This window comes from Equus caballus, chromosome X, assembly GCF_041296265.1.
Source record: "Equus caballus isolate H_3958 breed thoroughbred chromosome X, TB-T2T, whole genome shotgun sequence".
Classification (NCBI taxonomy): Eukaryota; Metazoa; Chordata; class Mammalia; order Perissodactyla; family Equidae; genus Equus; species Equus caballus.
In genome coordinates, this window is record NC_091715.1 from 73,061,638 (window position 1) to 73,078,777 (window position 17,140).

The 17,140-nt window shown below is 36.8% G+C and overlaps 1 protein-coding gene across 2 annotated transcripts in view; it reads right to left on the reverse strand.

Annotated features, from left to right (window-relative positions):
* Positions 1 to 2,998: 2,998 nt before the first annotated feature.
* CYSLTR1 (cysteinyl leukotriene receptor 1) overlaps positions 2,999 to 17,140 on the reverse strand; it is a 28,112-nt gene continuing 13,970 nt past the window's right edge. The window contains exons 2-3 of one of the 2 annotated variants that reach the window (XM_005614289.4): positions 9,154 to 9,239; positions 2,999 to 5,776 (exon numbers count right to left, since the gene is read on the reverse strand). In XM_005614289.4, coding sequence (XP_005614346.1) covers positions 4,727 to 5,749 — 1,023 coding nt within the window. In that variant the 5' untranslated portion in view covers positions 5,750 to 5,776; positions 9,154 to 9,239 and the 3' untranslated portion in view covers positions 2,999 to 4,726. The remainder of the gene's footprint in view (positions 5,777 to 9,153; positions 9,240 to 17,140) is intronic. The other variant, XM_014728995.3, reaches the window with a different exon arrangement.

The window sequence follows — 17,140 nt, forward strand, 5'->3', positions numbered from 1 at the left end:
TGGATGGAAGAAAGAGCCAAATGTTATGCTGAGGAACTACAACCATTATCCAGTAAAAATGAAAACTACGTGGAAGAGTGAGAGGGGATGAAGTTTCTTGGTTTTCTTTGTCAGTTGTTTGAAGTTTTTTAAAAGGGAGACTAGAACTAGGTAGTAATTTGAATTACTCTTTGCCCAAGTTGCAGAAAGAAAACTGTTTTTCATGAGCTGTTAGGCATTATTTATTAATCTTTAATTCTCATGTCTGTCTGTGTCTTCAAGAGACCATTAATCTTTCAAATTGTCAAGGTGAAAACAATCCACTACACAAAAACGAAAGCAGTTGTGAGTATTTAAGAGGGACAAAATGGCCATTTTTGTTTACCTAGAGTGCAATGAAACTGGCAATAGAAAACCTTAATTTTTTCCCTTTTATAGTTAATAATATAACTATTTTTACCAAAAGGGCAGTTTTCCATAAGGATAATTTAATTGTGTTAAATTTCCAAGATAGTACTAGTGACATGCAAAACATTTCCTAGATCAACTGACTAGCTATCGATAGAAACTTTAAAGATCAGGTGGTGAGGGATACAAATTTAAATGTCTATTGAGCAAAAGTTCCATGTAAATCTATTTGATAAAATGTAAGTTATGCTTTTGTAATTTAGAATGGAAATATATACTTGTGATTTAGTAGAGTTATCATGGAGGGGATTATACAAAGAGATTATATATAATGCAGAGAACAGAGAAATAATGAACAAATGAATGAGGAGTTAGAATTTGTCTTGTGATTTATCTGAGGTAACAGAGCTCTAGGATAGATCAAAGAAAATGTTTTGAATTTGACCTCTTAGAAATATTTTGCTTTTTTAGTATCAGGCAAAGCCATTCTAACTCAAGTTGTGCGCATGAAGTAGAATAGAATAAGTGAGCTTCTTTTCCTACCTCCGGTGCAGTGGTGCTTACTAAAAAGAGCTCACAAATTTAAATTGCTCTGAGATCAAATCTCACTTTTCAAGCTTCTGAATTTTCTACCTGTTCATTGAGGGATATATTTAATTGAGAGATATATTTAATTATCTCAAAAAGCCATTTTAAAGTTAATTAAAAATGCAAAATCATGTCACTAGAGTGAAAAACCGGGAAATTTTGATAATCAAGAAAAACAGAGTTTACAGTCTGAGATGAATACAGAAAACGATTTACGTTTATTCTAAAGAATAAAATACAAAGTGTTGCTTTACAATCTGAAATTATCTTTTGAGACACAGAAATCATATTGGCTAAACAAAATAAGTGTATTATGAAAGAGTACTTGGATAATTGACGAGGTTTGAAAGGACCATGGGGATCAGGACAATGTGTGTGAAGGCCACAGTTAATACCAAAGGGTGTTATATAGCCATTAGGAACTATAAACATGAAGGTCCCTCTAATGTCAATGTTCTTGGATAGTATACAATATTTTTTTTAAACTCTTTTTAAAAAAATTAAAAAAAAATGTTTCCTTATTATCCCCAAAGCCCCCCAGTACATACTTGTATATTTTACTTGTGGGTCCTTCCAGTTGTGGCATGTGGGACACTGCCTCAGCATGGCCTGATGAGCGGTCCCATGTCTGCGCCCAGGATCCAAACCAGTGAAACCCCCGGCTGCCAAAGCAGAGCGTGTGAACTTAACCACTCGGCCACGGAGGGCCCCTACAATATTAAGACATTTTTCCAAGTAAAATCATAGGCTTTAAGTCATGGTTCGTGTGTTTATGTAATTTAAAAAATCAAGCATGTAGTTTAATTAAACCTAGGTAAATAAAGAAATCATTTAAAATAGCCCTTGCTTCTATTCCTTATATTTTGAAGGTGGAAAATGGTCCAGCAGGATAGCATAGCAAATTAAGAAATTGAATTCTGGAGTCAAACACCTAGATTTGAATCCTGGTTCTGATGCTCACTAGATGTCTGACATTGGGCAAGTTACTTAACCTCTCGTGCCTCACTTTTTAAATCAGCAAAACAGGGATAATAATCATACCTACCTCACAGGGCAGTTGTAAGCATTAACTGAATTGATACAGATAAAGCGCTTAAAACAGAGTAAAAGCTCATTAAATGTTATATACCACGATTTAAAAGCATAATTTACAACCTCAAGGAATTGATAATTCTACAAAGTGATGATTCCACTTTTGGGGAGAAAATACTAACAAAAAATTGGAAAAAATTAAGTACTGAATAGTGTGGTATACGTTATAAATACATACAACATTAAACAAGAACAAATGCATGATGAGCTTGTAGGTGATTAAGTATAGTATGTTTCTGTGTGGGAGGAAGTGGGACTGTGAGTGGAAGTGAGAACACAGGCAAAAGCCTGGTGGCAGGAATAAGTAAGCAACACGATTCTTTTACGTGCAATAGAATTTAACTATGGCCTTATTTTGTTCTAATTCTTCCAAAATTGAGAATCCATGTAATATATATGAATCAGTATGTGTAAGTAACAAACTATCTCCAAATACTTTAAAATTATATCACACTGTACATTTTAAGGTAAAACTTTTAACATATTTATGGATGTTATGATCATATTTGAGTTTCAAAAATATCCTGTCAACAGGACAAGTAGTATTATTCCTGTTTTGCAAATGAGAAAGCTGAGGATCAGAGTTTATGTCACTTGCTTTTAAGTTACACCACTAGTAAGCAACAGAGACCAGATTAGCATCCAGATCTTTTGGCTTCCAAAGTAGTCTTCTACCACACCATACTTACTGAGTAACACAAAGCTTAGTAAATGCGAAATGAGGACTGATTTTTATGGTAAATATTATGTTTGATCTACAAGGAAAAAATGGTGTAGGGTAAAACCATAGGTACTGCCAAATCTCAGGTATGTTAAACAAAAATAAATGGGCACCAGTTATTGCTATGCCTTAAAGGTCCTCTCTCTTTATGGTTTGAGGTTTTTTTCCTAAGGGATTGCAATATTAGAAGTGAAATAGAAATAACATACACGTGGCAGATTCAGACAGAATTTCTCTTTTCATCCTTTTTCTTCATCATTATCATTTATTCCCTTTGAGGTAATGTCTCTTTTGAAATACAGAATTAAGAAACAGACCATACTTTGGCAAAAGCTTGCCCATGAATATTATATTTCAGCCATAATCAAGTTGTTGTTGCTGTTTTAAGAACAAAGCTTCCACTGTAATATAAAAACCACTGCAAACATATCCTTGATATTCCTGTCAAAATGCCAAAAAAAAAGTAAACAGCATAAAACAATAATAAAGCTTATAATTAACTTCCACTCATAAATGCATATTATAGAGCAAAATCTCTTACATATAGTTGTACATATATGCACAAATATAAGTACTTCTTAAAACAATTTATAATATCAACATTCAAATTTTTATTCAGAAACCCATTGTAGTTAATTTTGATCCCAGTAATACGTGTGTAGAAAAGAAGACCCCTTTACTCTTCTTTAGATAAATTTTTAATTACTTCTGTACATACAGGGGAGTGCTAGTTGTCTGGTTTCTTAAGGAAGGATTGTATGTCTTGTAGGGAAAGAATTCCCTATAAGAACCTCACTGATGAACAAAAACTCCACCATTCTCTTTTGGGGGCCTGAGAGAGGAGCAGAAGAAAGTTAGACACAAACTGGCCCTTGACCAGGTTTATCTTCCCTCAGTTTCCAGATTGTACATTGCATGGATACTTTAGGGCCATTTGGCTGAATACTAGGCTGTTCTAGCACTTGCACACTCTCTTTTGAAAGAAATGGCCCTACTTTGCCTAGCCAGTCAATACTACAAAGGAAGAGGGTGACAGTATATTTTATGTAGCTCCTGGATCCTTTCAGTTCTCATCTGATGGCATGCATGCAAAGACATGTGTTAGGATGACTAATAATTATTTGCTAATCTTATATCCTAAAAGGCTAGTTCCTATCCTTGTAAAACTTTTATTTGAGGGGGAAAACCTTGATGTCAGACCTGTTTTTATAGTGCCAAGACACAATACAATTCTCCACCTTTTGATGAATGATCAAAAAACCATTTAGAATTTAGTTCATAGCTGTGGACTGAATTTTTTTTTTTAAAGATTTTTTTTTATTTTTCCTTTTTCTCCCCAAAGCCCCCCAGTACATAGTTGTATATTCTTCGTTGTGGGTCCTTCTAGTTGTGGCATGTGGGATGCTGCCTCAGCGTGGTTAGATGAGCAGTGCCATGTCCGTGCCCAGGATTCGAACCAACGAAACACTGGGCCGCCTGCAGCGGAGCGCGCGAACTTAACCACTCGGCCACGGGGCCAGCCCCCAAAGATTTTATTTTTTTTTCCTTTTTCTCCCCAGAGCCCCCCGGTACATAGTTGTATATTCTTCGTTGTGGGTTCTTCTAGTTGTGGCATGTGGGACGCTGCCTCAGCGTGGTTTGATGAGCAGTGCCATGTCCGCGCCCAGGATTCGAACCAACGAAACACTGGGCCGCCTGCAGCGGAGCGCGCGAACTTAACCACTCGGCCACGGGGCCAGCCCCTTGTGGACTGAATTTTTAACACTTAAAATATCTTTGGGAGCTCTAATAATGTGGATGAATAAATGAGATAGATTTATAGGCACACATTCAGTTAAGTATTTGTAAATTATTAATGGAAATTCTTATTTTTATTGTAAATGATTTGAGAAAATACTTGTTTGGGAAACTCTTTTCATTCATGTAGATGGGTTTAAACTATTCTTTACATATTTCTTCTCCTTTTTCTGGCAAGGAGACCCTCTTCTTGGATACATAAGTCATGCTGGACAAAGAATGCTTTCTAAATGTAGACAGCCTTCTCCTAAAATTCCCCCCTGAAAAGAAATATAGGAGAGGGTCAAAGCAACAATTTGATGCAGCCAGAGACAAGGTTATGACCACTGACTTTTGCATTCTAAGGACAGAATCACAGGGTTTAGTTTCATTGTGTAAAAAATGAAGGTGGATGGTGCGTTGAATATGATATGGCATGAAGCTGATCAAAAAGGCAGCTGTCACAACTATGATCATTCCTATAGCCTTTTTACGACTTGATAGATTTTTCTTCATTGAATTTTTTAGTAAAGTCAAAATGATCATTGTGTAACAGACAATTATAATAACAAAAGGAATGATAAATCCAACAAACAATGACACATAGTGCAAGACCAAAACATGTTTTTTAGCTTGATTGTCTTGTGGAGGCTCAAAGCACTTGGTATTATTTTTCTCATCTTTGTAAGATGTGGCTGTTAAAAATGGAGAACTGGTCAAAATTACAAAAATCCAAATGCCAGCACATACAAACCTGGCTTTTTTCTGTGTAACCAAATTAATGTTCTTGACTGGGAAAACAATTGCAATGCACCGGAAAAAGCTCATTGCTGTCATAAAGAAGATGCTACAATAGAGGTTGACATACAAGGCATAGGTGCTGAGCCGGCACAAAAAGTCACCAAAGAGCCAAATGCCTTTGTGAACATAATAGACCACACGGAGAGGCAGTGTACATACGCACAGTAGATCTGCAACTGCTAAATTAATCATGTATACTTGGAAGGCTGACTTCTCATGATATGTTTTGATGAGGACATACAGCACAAAGCTGTTGCCAAAGAAGCCCACAACGGAGATCATAGAGTACAAGGTAGAATACACTTGATTGCGGAAGTCATCAATAGTGTCATTGCATGTATTATTACTGGCAGGAGATACTGTCAGATTTCCGACTCCATCCATCTTTCTCTGGTAATGTCTGCTTGGTACCTACAATATATATACATAAAAATCTCGTCAATTTTTACCAGACTATAAATCACAGGAAGTACTAAGGTTTCACTTTATAGGGTCACTATGTATGCTTTTTGACCACAGCAGGAAGCAAGGGTGGTGGGGAAAGGAAGGGGGATTCCAGTGCACCTTGCCCCCAGGAGAAGGGTTTGGGTCCTACAGGTACCCAGAAAACTTTTTCCCCTCCCTTTTCATCCACATTTACCTGATGGACTTCGTCTTAATCTTTAAGTCCTAGTGGAAACAGCTCTGCCTTATTTTAAGTCATGTTACTCCAGTACTATTCTGTAAATCTTCCTTTTAAGTGAGTTTGTTTTTGAATTTAAAGCTTTTGAGAAAACCTTTAAATGTAGTAGTTTCATAAATATGAATATATCTCTGTCTATTATCTATCTATCTACCTATCTATTGGAAGAGGATTGAATTCTCTTGGAGAATATGCTTGGTTCACCCAAGAAGAGGGCTTCATGGTAAAGATCTGCTGGGTGATGCTCATACCTAGGGAAAATAATTGAATTTGTTATTAACGGAACTCACTCTGCTAGGGGAGAATCTCAATCTATAACACAGTTGACTCTATTTAGTACCACAGAACACCAAGGCTGGAGAAACTTTAGAAGCCATACAGTTATTTTAATGAGGAAAAAAGTTCCAAAGAGGTGAAATACGTTTCTAAAATCTGCACCATAAGTCAAGGCTCCGAGGAAAGATGTATTATAACTAGTTGGAATATACTTTCTGGGTGAGGATGTTGCTGTAGCTGTTCCTCCTTGTTCTCTTCCTAGAGTGACACTCAAAGCCCTACTGTTCAACAATACATGGTCATTTTTCTTACAGCAAGAGGTTGTTACTTGGTCTAGTTAGTTTAGCTACATCAGGGAAGTCAACAGTCAACTCGGATCCGAGAGAGCTAAGGATGAGATAGTGTGGAAGTGGTGATTTCTTTAGTGTTATTCCAGATTCTTTTATTCTTTAAGAAGGTGAGAGCAACTCATTGATACATAATATGATGGATAATTTTTGATTGAAGTCTGACTTGTTGGCCTTTTACACAGCTCTTCCTCCCTGGTAAAAGAGGGGTTGGGGTTTGGAAGCTGGGAATACTGCTTGAGCATGCAATAACTGCAGCAATGGAGGCGACTGATCTCATCTCTGTGCCAGGGATACAGAAACAGACAGCTATGGAGTGGCATATAATTTCCATGGTTTACTACTTCTTACAATTATATTTGCTGTGATGACATGTCATTCATCCATCAGTCCATCCTGGCTAATTGTTCCATTTTTCCCTTTCATTAAAAAATGTCATTATTTTTCACCAAGATCTTTTGGTATATGATAAAAAAAAAATGGAAGAAGAATCATTCTGAGAGTGGATATCTAAGATCATAGAGAAAAATGAGTTCACTATTCCGAACCTCTGCGTTATTTCTCAATTTGCTTTCCAGTTACCTGTCTCTTTCATCATTGGTTCTCTGAACTCAGGTGCAACTGTGGAAGAAAGGGAAACTGCCTAAACTTAATCTAGTCCTTCATTGTTAGCACTTTATTGGGTTTTCCCCAAACTGGGCAGTGTTATGCTGTGAGGCACTAGATGGTGCTGTTGAGATTTTTGATATAGCCTTTGTTTGAAGAACTACACTTGAAAGGTATTAGATAATTACCATCTGTCCTTCCTACTACCATCAATCCTCACTATATCCTGCTACAAACTCTTTCCAAAATAACTTTCCATGCATTGTTGCCTCCAATTACGTCCTGTCATTGCTCTGAAACTTTCCATGGTCCCTGAGTGCCTTCAGAATAAAATCTAGACTTCTTGACCTGATATTTAGGCTCTCCACAGTTTAGTTGCAACTGAACTTTCCTAGCTTCTCTCTCACCTCTCTCCTTTGCACACCCAAAGTTCAATGAAACAACTATTTTACTATACCAGGGACATGTGCTACATGTTTTCCCACCTGGCTGTCTTTTTTCATGGCATTTCTTCTTCCTGAAATGCCCTTTTTTCCATCTATGTCTATGCAAAAATTACCCATCCTTCAGCTCAAATTACACCTTCTTGACCAAGCCTTCCCTTAACTTCCTCTTTCCCTTCTAGGAGACTTTAAATCCATCTTGCAGATTGACGATTTGTAGGCATGTGTTATCTTTTATCATAGACTATCTGCTTAAAATATAGGAAGGCATCTCACACAAGGCTAACACATAGGTACCTTGCTCTTAAGTCCTCAATAAGTGTTAATTGAGTGAATGAGTAAATTAATGATGGAACAAGTTTGTCGTTTGAAAATATTATTCATCATTCAAAACCACTTAGAGTTACCTTTTCATTTCAATATAATTTAAAACTTTTCCAACGTCAGAGCCTAAAGTGGCTCTGTTAGTAAAGCAGCTTGCTGAAGTATTAAGGAAGGCATTAAATCATAAGGCTAACTGTAAGATTAAAAAACACCCATATATTGACAGATTAATCATTTGTTTATTTTGTCTGTTAAATATTATAAATAAATTTGAAATTCCCAAATCTTTGAACGAAAGATGCCAAATAAAATGGATAAATAAAATTAATAAAAAACAAAGAAACAGATGATCTTTAGTCTCATTAATAAACTTCCCAGTCCTTACAGACACAAATAAGCTTTCCTAGTAATTTTGATATTTAGGTTCAATTGTCAATTTATAACTGAGTTAAATCAATGACCTGTATTAGGCCATAAAACAAAGATTATAGGGGACAGCCCCATGACCTAGTGGTTACGTTCAACCTGCTCCACTTTGGTGGGCTGGATTTGGTTCCCAGGAGTGGACCTACACTACAAGTCGGCAGCCATGCTGTGGCAGTGACCCATGTACGAAACAGAGGAAGATTGGCACAGATGTTAGCTCAGGGCTAATCTTCCTCAGCCAAAAAAAAAAAAAAAAAAAAGATTATAAAACTTTCAAACAAGTGTTGAATCTTAGAGGTGTAGAGATCATTTAGTCCAAACCACTCACTTCACAGATGATGGCTTTGCTTGTCTTAAGCATCATTTAATTCACTTTTACATAATTTACTATAATCCCCCAATAATGAGACCCACACTGTATGGATAAAGAGATGCCTAAGACCTCATCTTTGCCTTTAAGCAGCTCATAGTCTGGTGAGGGAGAGGACTGGCTCAGAAGTGTGGAGAAGTTAGAATACAGTATGGTAAAAGCTATCTTAGCACAAAAGAAATGGTTTGTTAGTTGATTAGTATGAACAAGCAATAAACATAAATTAATTTTGAGTGCAGATGATGAAAGAAGTTACTTTGTTAAGATAATTTTCAAGTTGGAAAAAAAGATAGATTTAGAAAATGGAGCCATACCTCTTTCTGGCACTGCAGTACCCTTCACGAGTGTACCTGGTTAGTGGTCAGTGCTCCTTATGATGTAATTTCAGATCAAGCCTAACCTGAAATTATAAGGTTGACAAGGAAGTTAATGACTTCAGAAGCAGTACAGAAGTGTCATGAGAGTTTAGCAGCCTTAAGAACAGATCCAGGGTGTTTGATGGCACATAAAGCTTTACTGACAGATTAAGGGTTAGTTATTGGATTCCATGATTCCTTCTTTTCTCTCCATTCCTTTTTACATCCCCAGGGGGGAAGCTTGGATACAGACCAGGGGTGATCACAGATGTTTGCTGCTGTGTGCACATAGCTGTGTACATGTAGCACGTATCTAAAGATGAAGACAGTATTATAAATATACACCTCTCTATGAAACCATGATATTTTTCCTATTTTACCTTCTAAACAGTTTGTTATAAAGTTCAAGGGGGGGAATAATTTGGAAGTTTATGTCCAAGGATCTAGATTGTTAGGAAGAGGAGTTAGAACATTAAAAATATCAAGTATAGCTGTCTGGGATGGCTTAGGGACAGTTTTCCTTGCAAGAAGGATGGCTTGGAGGACCTTGGACTCTTCTCCCTAAAAACTCATAATAGCAGTTATTGTTTATATCACTAATTTGGCATATATTATATATCTTTGGAGGTCAACTGTTTTGTAGTTTGTATAGTTAAATTTTCATGAGTATATGTCTCTTCTCTTCAATTAAACTATATCAGAAAATCTAACAAAGTATAACAAATCTTCAAGAAATGAGCAAAGAAGGGCTTTCTCGAAATAGTAACAATCTGAACACTTTTATTCTCAATTTGTGTTGCCCTATGGCAACTTTTATCCCTGTCTGTGAGGACCCCAGAAGCCACTTTCCTGCGAGGGCACTTTTCATTTATCTGTGATCTAAGTGCCAACAAAATTAACACCTTCCTCCTGTTTATTCATAGAAAGTATAAACAGGCTGGAATTTTCCGAAGGAACTCTACTGGAAAAAAAGGGAAATCAGAAGGAAAATAAAGAAAATGCAAAACTATAAAACATAGACCAGTTTTAAAAGTAGGAACCTGAACTTACAGCTACAACATTGCTGTTTAAGTCTACCCTGTACTCAGATAACCATTTCTCAGATCTTCTCCAATCTCTTCTCCTTCTCTGAATTTCCCCTCCTTCTCCAGGTAAGAAGTTGACATAAGTAACCTACTACTAGTGGTCTGGGTGAAGTATGGTTTGCAGGTGGGGAATTACTCAAACAGAGTTGGCTTTTATATTTTGTTACTCAGGCGATAACCTTTTTTTTTTTTTGGTTTTGTTTAGCTTCTCCTAGGTCTCTGAAATTAATGAAGATATACTGACTGGAAATTGAATGAAAAAGTCCTTTCTAATCCTGAAATTATATGATTCTACTCAACTTAATCTATGGAGAAAATTAACTTTTGCTCCGTCACAGTTTTGTGTTTAGACAAAACTTATATTTCTTCCTAATGTAGAAAGAGAAAGAAAGTTTATGAATTTCTAACACCCATTTATGAGAAGTTTAATATTACCAGGGTAATGTACTTGTTATCCACTTCCATGGTAGCTGTGCAATTACAATTTAGCCTACTCTTTACACGCTCAAGTGAGTAAATGATGCGTTGTCTGGGCAGCAGTGTAGTGTTTCCTCAAGTTTGGGATTCTGAGGTGTCTTCTATGGTTCCTTTAGAAATTCTGAGCTTTGCATATAGCAGGCACTCAATACTTTTACTCCTTGCCCCTCTCTCCTTTTCAGTTTCCTTAAGGACTCTTGTCTCTGACAGCAACTTCTCTCAAAATTGTGTTCTACCGTTCTTATCTGGGTGATTGGGTGGGTGAAGGTAAGGTGATAAAGTAAAAGTGTAGATATATGACTTTTGATTTCAATTATTTGATTCAGTGATTACTCAGATCTTTTATTTGGCTCATCTTAGGTCCATGTATACATGTACATATGTATATATATATGTGTGTGTGTGTATATTCTCTTTCCATAAGCCTTTGACCTTCACTGAACCTGTAATGTGGTCAAGCTCCAGTGAATGAGGTAAATGAGAGAGCCCAGAGATAATCTAAGAATACAAGGTCCCACTTCACACACAACGCTCTTTATTGTTGCTGCAGTAGAATCACCTATGTGTGAGAATGACTTATACACTGTTGTGCTTTCTAAGTGTGGTGCAGGTAAAGCTGGTGATCTACAAGTGTCCCCAGGTTGATCTCTTGTACTAAATGAAGATAGTAATAGTGCTTCTTTTTTTTTGTTTCTGGTCAAACAAAAAGCCATCTGTGATCCTCTCAAGCCAATTTACTATTTCTCTTTTTTGAAGTCCTTCAATATTTTGTTTATACTTTTCTTGATAATTCTCATTTACTGTTTTGTGTCATAGTCCTCTCTGTGGTTATTCAATTTAAACTTCCTCATTCTTCCCACCTCAGTGCCACTAGGCTTAAAGGGCAATAAATAAGTCTTATTCCTTTTGTATTTTGTGCAGTATATAGTACAGTGATTTTTGAATATTGGTTGATTTCAATTAATCAATTTTCTATATCATTTCATTGATGTCTTATCAAAATCAGAGGGAATCTTTGCTTGGAGATGGGCATGATGGAAAGTTTGTAGGGCTGGTATGTACAAGACCTGTATCATATCTCAGGCTCTGGTAGATGATTAATTGTGTAATCTCGAGTAAATCACTTCCTCCTTGTGATCTCTTCACTTATCTGAAATTCAATAAGGTTGTGTTATATGATCTCTGAATTCCTTCCAGTTTACTATTTTGTAGATCTTTGAAGATCAAGGTATGTGTTTTTTCCTTGGTTTAGTTTTGATCCTAGGAAAAAAAAGAGCAATTAGGATAAGAGATCTTTGGCTTCAGTGAAGAGGAACGTGGACATAAGTTGTTTGAGAGCTTGATTTAAGACTACTAGGTGTTCCTGAGTTTCTTTCAGGTGAACATCTAAGAGAAAGACTCACTTCATTCCTCTTTGAATGTATCAACTGTGCTCAGGATACAGACTTGGTCAGGCCCTCTTTGACAGTGGTTTCTAAACTAAGTGTTAATTTTATAATATAAATTTGCCTTACTTTCTAACGCTCACAGGTCTCTCTCCTTCGCCTTACCCCCTTTGTTTTACAACAGCAAGTTACAAGATTTCTGGTTCTGGCAGTATGATCACCAATCTTCAGATCTTATAAGAGAGTAACTCCTAAAGTCATCTTTGTTGGTTCCTTTTTATCACCTTTTGTATGTGATGCCCATCCTGCTTGATCATATGGCTTTAGAATTCCAGGACCAATGATCATATGGCTTTAGGGTTCCAGGACCAACCATGATCCATCCATTGATATCTTAGCTGATGCTTAAATCTACTCTGCAGAGTTTCTAACAGGCTTTGATTCCTGTAAAAATGACATGGTCTTTAGGACAGTCAAGCCCTAAATTTACCAGACCCTATCATCTCAGTTAGATGAAAGGAGACTGGGTGGGGAGGGGGGCTGGTCAAAGTTGATGGGGGTAAGAGAAAAAGAGTAGGAAGGCATTGGAAATCTGAGATCTGAAGGCACTGAAGTTAAAATTACAGATGAGGAAGACAGCATAGATCTGGGAAGCTCAGGGCAAAGGGAGGAGTGATCTGACTTCTTCCCAGTTTTGCCCCAGTTCCAGCTAAGCTTTATCCAATCTGATACCAAGTCTTGATCTTTTTCCTCTCCCATGCCTCTTCATTCCTACTGCTGCTTCTTTGGTTCTGGCTCTCATTACCTCAGACATAGATGACTTGTAATAACCTCCTACTTTTCACATGCACTTTGCATGTTAGCCTTGCTGAACTGTTTGTAATTCCTGGAGATGTCTTTCATACTCCCTTAGTTTCAGGATCGCTCTTTTGAAAATCACCTTGCACACCACTGCCAGACTAGTCATTCATAACCCTTGGTTTCACTCTGTCTTTTTACTGCTCAAGAGCCTACAAATGACTATAATCAAGTCCCAACCCTGTATTTCAGGCAACCCTCTTCACAATCTAGCCTTAGACTCCTGTCCAACCTTCTCTATCACAGAGAAAGGTGATAATGGCAGAGGCCAAGTAAGTGTTACTACCCAGAGAAAGAAGAAACCCACTAGTAAGTACTAAGGAGAGCTTAGGGCTCTCAGAAAGACAGCCTTAAAACAATCTGTGGCAACTTTTTGGATATGCAGTTATCTCAGACTAAGATAAGCTGTAGAATGAAACCAACAGCTTAATTATTGGAATAGTGATTCTTGGGAAAACTTGGTTTAGGGACAAGGTTACCCTGACATACTAGTTTAAAATTCTGATTGTCCTGACAGGCATATCCCTTGGTTATAGTATAGTGACTCACCAAAGTAGGCCAATATACCTGCTCTTCAAATCAGTGATTTCATCCTGAGAGCATTCCTTGTAGTACCAAATTTTAACTTCTTTTTATGTTATCCTATCTTCATTTACAATTATCCATGGTTTCCAACCAACTCCTTTCCCCCGGGGCTCACCTCCAGCCCTGCCCCACTTGGATCACCTTTTGAGCAATGAAACATGTATTTTTATCTTATTATTTATCCAGTCTAAACGAATCATAAACATTTTTGTTTCCTTATAAGTAATATCTTGAGAGATCGTCAAGTATGCCTGATGTCTCTAACAATCCTAATCAGGGGAGATGTCAGGGACAACCTTGATCAGCAGGGTTAGAAGTGTTAGTTTGTTTGATTTCTGGCATTTGGACTCTAAAATGATCTTGGGAGGTGATCTTAATTCTAGAATTTGGTTCCCAGAACTGAGAAAATTTCTGAAAAAAGAGCAGCTGTATTAAACTAAATTTGGGGAGTTTACATTACTGATTTCATTTTGTTGGAGTAAAACAAATTACAAATATTTTTACTTGAGAAAAAGGACTCACTTATTTGGGTTATTAAGAGCCCAAGGAACCAAAATAATCTGCATTAGAGGAGAGATAGAGTTTCTATAAGGGTCAAGGAGATAAGTGAAAATTTACACTGAGCATACTTTGCTTTCCAAAATATAGGAAGATAATGGAAAAATTCAAAATTAGAGAAAAATGAACATGGCTTATTTTAAGATCAGATTTTTTTTAAAAAAAATGTACCTTTTTGAAAGGTAGATATGGATTGTGAAGTTGAGGGGTGGCAGAAAATCTCTTCAGTTCGCATTATTGGAAAGCAAGAGGACTACAGTTGTTTAAAACACCCAAAATTCCACAGTGAGGTTATAAACTTTAGTTGTTTTAAAGTTTAGAATTTTTAAAAATTTACAAATAGAAAATCCTTAGTTTAAGTTTTTAAAATAGAAATGAGACCCACATAAGTTGCAGAGGACATACTGTATGCTGAGTCAAATTGCGTCTGTAGTAGGTTGCAAAGATAAAGAGAGCTTGTTTTTTGTCCTGTTTATTGACTATCTGTCTAATGATTTGTAGTTGCCTGTGTTCTTTCCTTGCTCATAATTCTTGCAAGCTACTGGAATTTTCAATCTGAGAGATCTATGTAGATGGAGGTATTGCCAAGCAGACACCATTCACTGTGTAGTTATAAAGAAGAACTTAAGAACAAACTTGTATGGGACTAGGAGGATTGGTGAAGGATGAAGCCAAACAACTCTGCTTTCCCTGATGGACCCATCATCCTTGTATTTCTTTGAGATTAATTTTAGTTTTATTCTATATCATCTCTTATTAATAGCAAGTTCTCTGTCTTATAAATGAAGACTTTTTAGTTATGCTAAATCACTCCTCCTTCAAGAACAGAGAAAAACTCAGCTTAATTTTCTACTGAGACAAGGTCAATGTGGATATAGTGGCAATAACACAATAGTGTTTGAGTAAGGATATGTCTGAGTTTGAATCATGGTTTCTCTACTTACTAGCTGTTTGACTTTGGGCAAGTTACTTAACTTCTCTAATGCTCAGTTTTCTCATCTGTAAAATGAAGATAATAAAAGAGAGAAGACAGCAAAAGAGTATCAAGGGGAGACAAGAAGGAAACAAAAAATGTGTAGTATTATACAAGTCAAAAGAGCAGTTTTAAAAAAGAATGTGGCCACTGATTTCAAATGTTTCCAAAAGACCAAAGAGAATGAAGTTCATAAAATGGCAATTGGATTTGGTAATTAAGAGGCCAGTGGTGACCTTGGAGAAAACATATTCAATAGAGGATTGAGTTTAGAACAAAAATACAAGGGTTAAAACTTTTAATCAGTCTTTTGGTCTCCATTTAGACAGTCACCCATAAAAAGAGAAAAAAGATGAAAGAAGGTATATTAGTTTTCTATTGTTGTGTAACAAATTATCACAAACTTAAAACAACACCTACTTATTTTCTCAAAGTTTCCGTGAGTCACAAGTGTAAGAACAAGTTAGCTGGGTCCTGTGCTTAGGGTCTCACAGGGCTGCAATCACGTTGTCAGCCAGAACTGTGAACTCATCTGAGGCTAGGGATCCTCTTCCAAGATTACTGGTTGTTGGCAGAATTCCTTGTTATTGTACGATTGAGGTCTCATTTTCTTGCTGGCTGTTGGCCAGGAACCCACTCTCAACTCCTAGAGGCCACCCTCAGGTCCTTGACACATGGCTCCTTTCTCTCAAAACATGGCTGTTTGCTTTCTTTCAGGCCATCAGGAGAGAAATCTCTCTCTTCAAATCTTTCTGACTTCTTTCTCTAACATCTAGACTTTCTTTTAAAGGGCTCACCTTGTTAAGTAGTCCCACACAGGATAATCTGTTCGGTTATCTGAAAACCAACTCATCGGTACCCTAACATAGGAATGAAATCCCCTGATATTTAAAGGTCCCACTCGCAGTCAAGGGGAGGAGACTTTACAGGGCTTGTACATCAGGGGGTGGGAATCCTGAGAGCCATCTTTGAATTTTGGTTACCAAATTGTCTATTGACAATTGAACAAATTGTCTAGGAGAGATTTTCTAGGAAGGAAAATGTGGTCCAAAGCCAAGCTAGAAAAGAGTGGCAGCTGTGAAAGTGTGGATTTCTAAATAGAATTGTGAGGATGATTGGTTAAGATGCTTCAGATAGAAGTTAATTTCATCACAGACTTTTTTTTCTGGCAAGGTGGGAATGAAACAGTGTAGTCTGCATATAAATGCTCCAACAGAAAGGGGTTGTCAGAAATCTTTGCCTTCAGTCCAGGTGAGGTCTCCTGGCTAAATTATAGCCAAAGCTGGATATGCAGCTGAAGGTTTCCAGATAAAGTCAGGATTTTGCAACGTTGAAAGAAGCTCTTAAAAAAGGCACATGATGCTACTAAAGAAGGACCCAAGGGGGAAACAGAAGGTCATCCAGTTGTCTGATATTGGGTATCCTTTAGTGTGGAGGAGCAGACTGTGCTTTATTTCCCTGTTACAGAAAACAGTAATGTAGTCACATTCTTCTCAGGAATATACATTTTTGAGACTTTGACAAGTACATCAGCTGGTGTATACTCTTAGTGAATTGGAAGTGGTCTATGACTATGTAAGTGAATGGCACATGAAAAGTTAATTTAATGTAATTGAAGAAACCTCTTCTGATTTTGATTACATGATTAATGGTTTGTTGTTTCATCATAAATAGAATAAAATGAAATGCCTGCTGAGCCTTGTTTAAATTATCTCAAACTATTATTCAGCTAAGGTTTCTGATGTTAAACTGAAAAATTTGTTAAAGGATAGGCCTGGAAACTGAACCTCAAACTTTAACTGCCGTATCTAGAAAGATATTGGTAAAGATACAAGATCAGTTTATATTAAGTACTAAGAAGTATTAAGAAGAAAGGAAGCTGGATTTGAAAAGAGAAGAGCCCACCAGCCTGATTTAAAACTTTAAATTCTATTCTTCCTACCACACTCAAGGATAAAGCAGAAAAATATGGTACAACTTAGAACTTACTGCTTTATGCCTAATATTAAATTATATTTATTCAT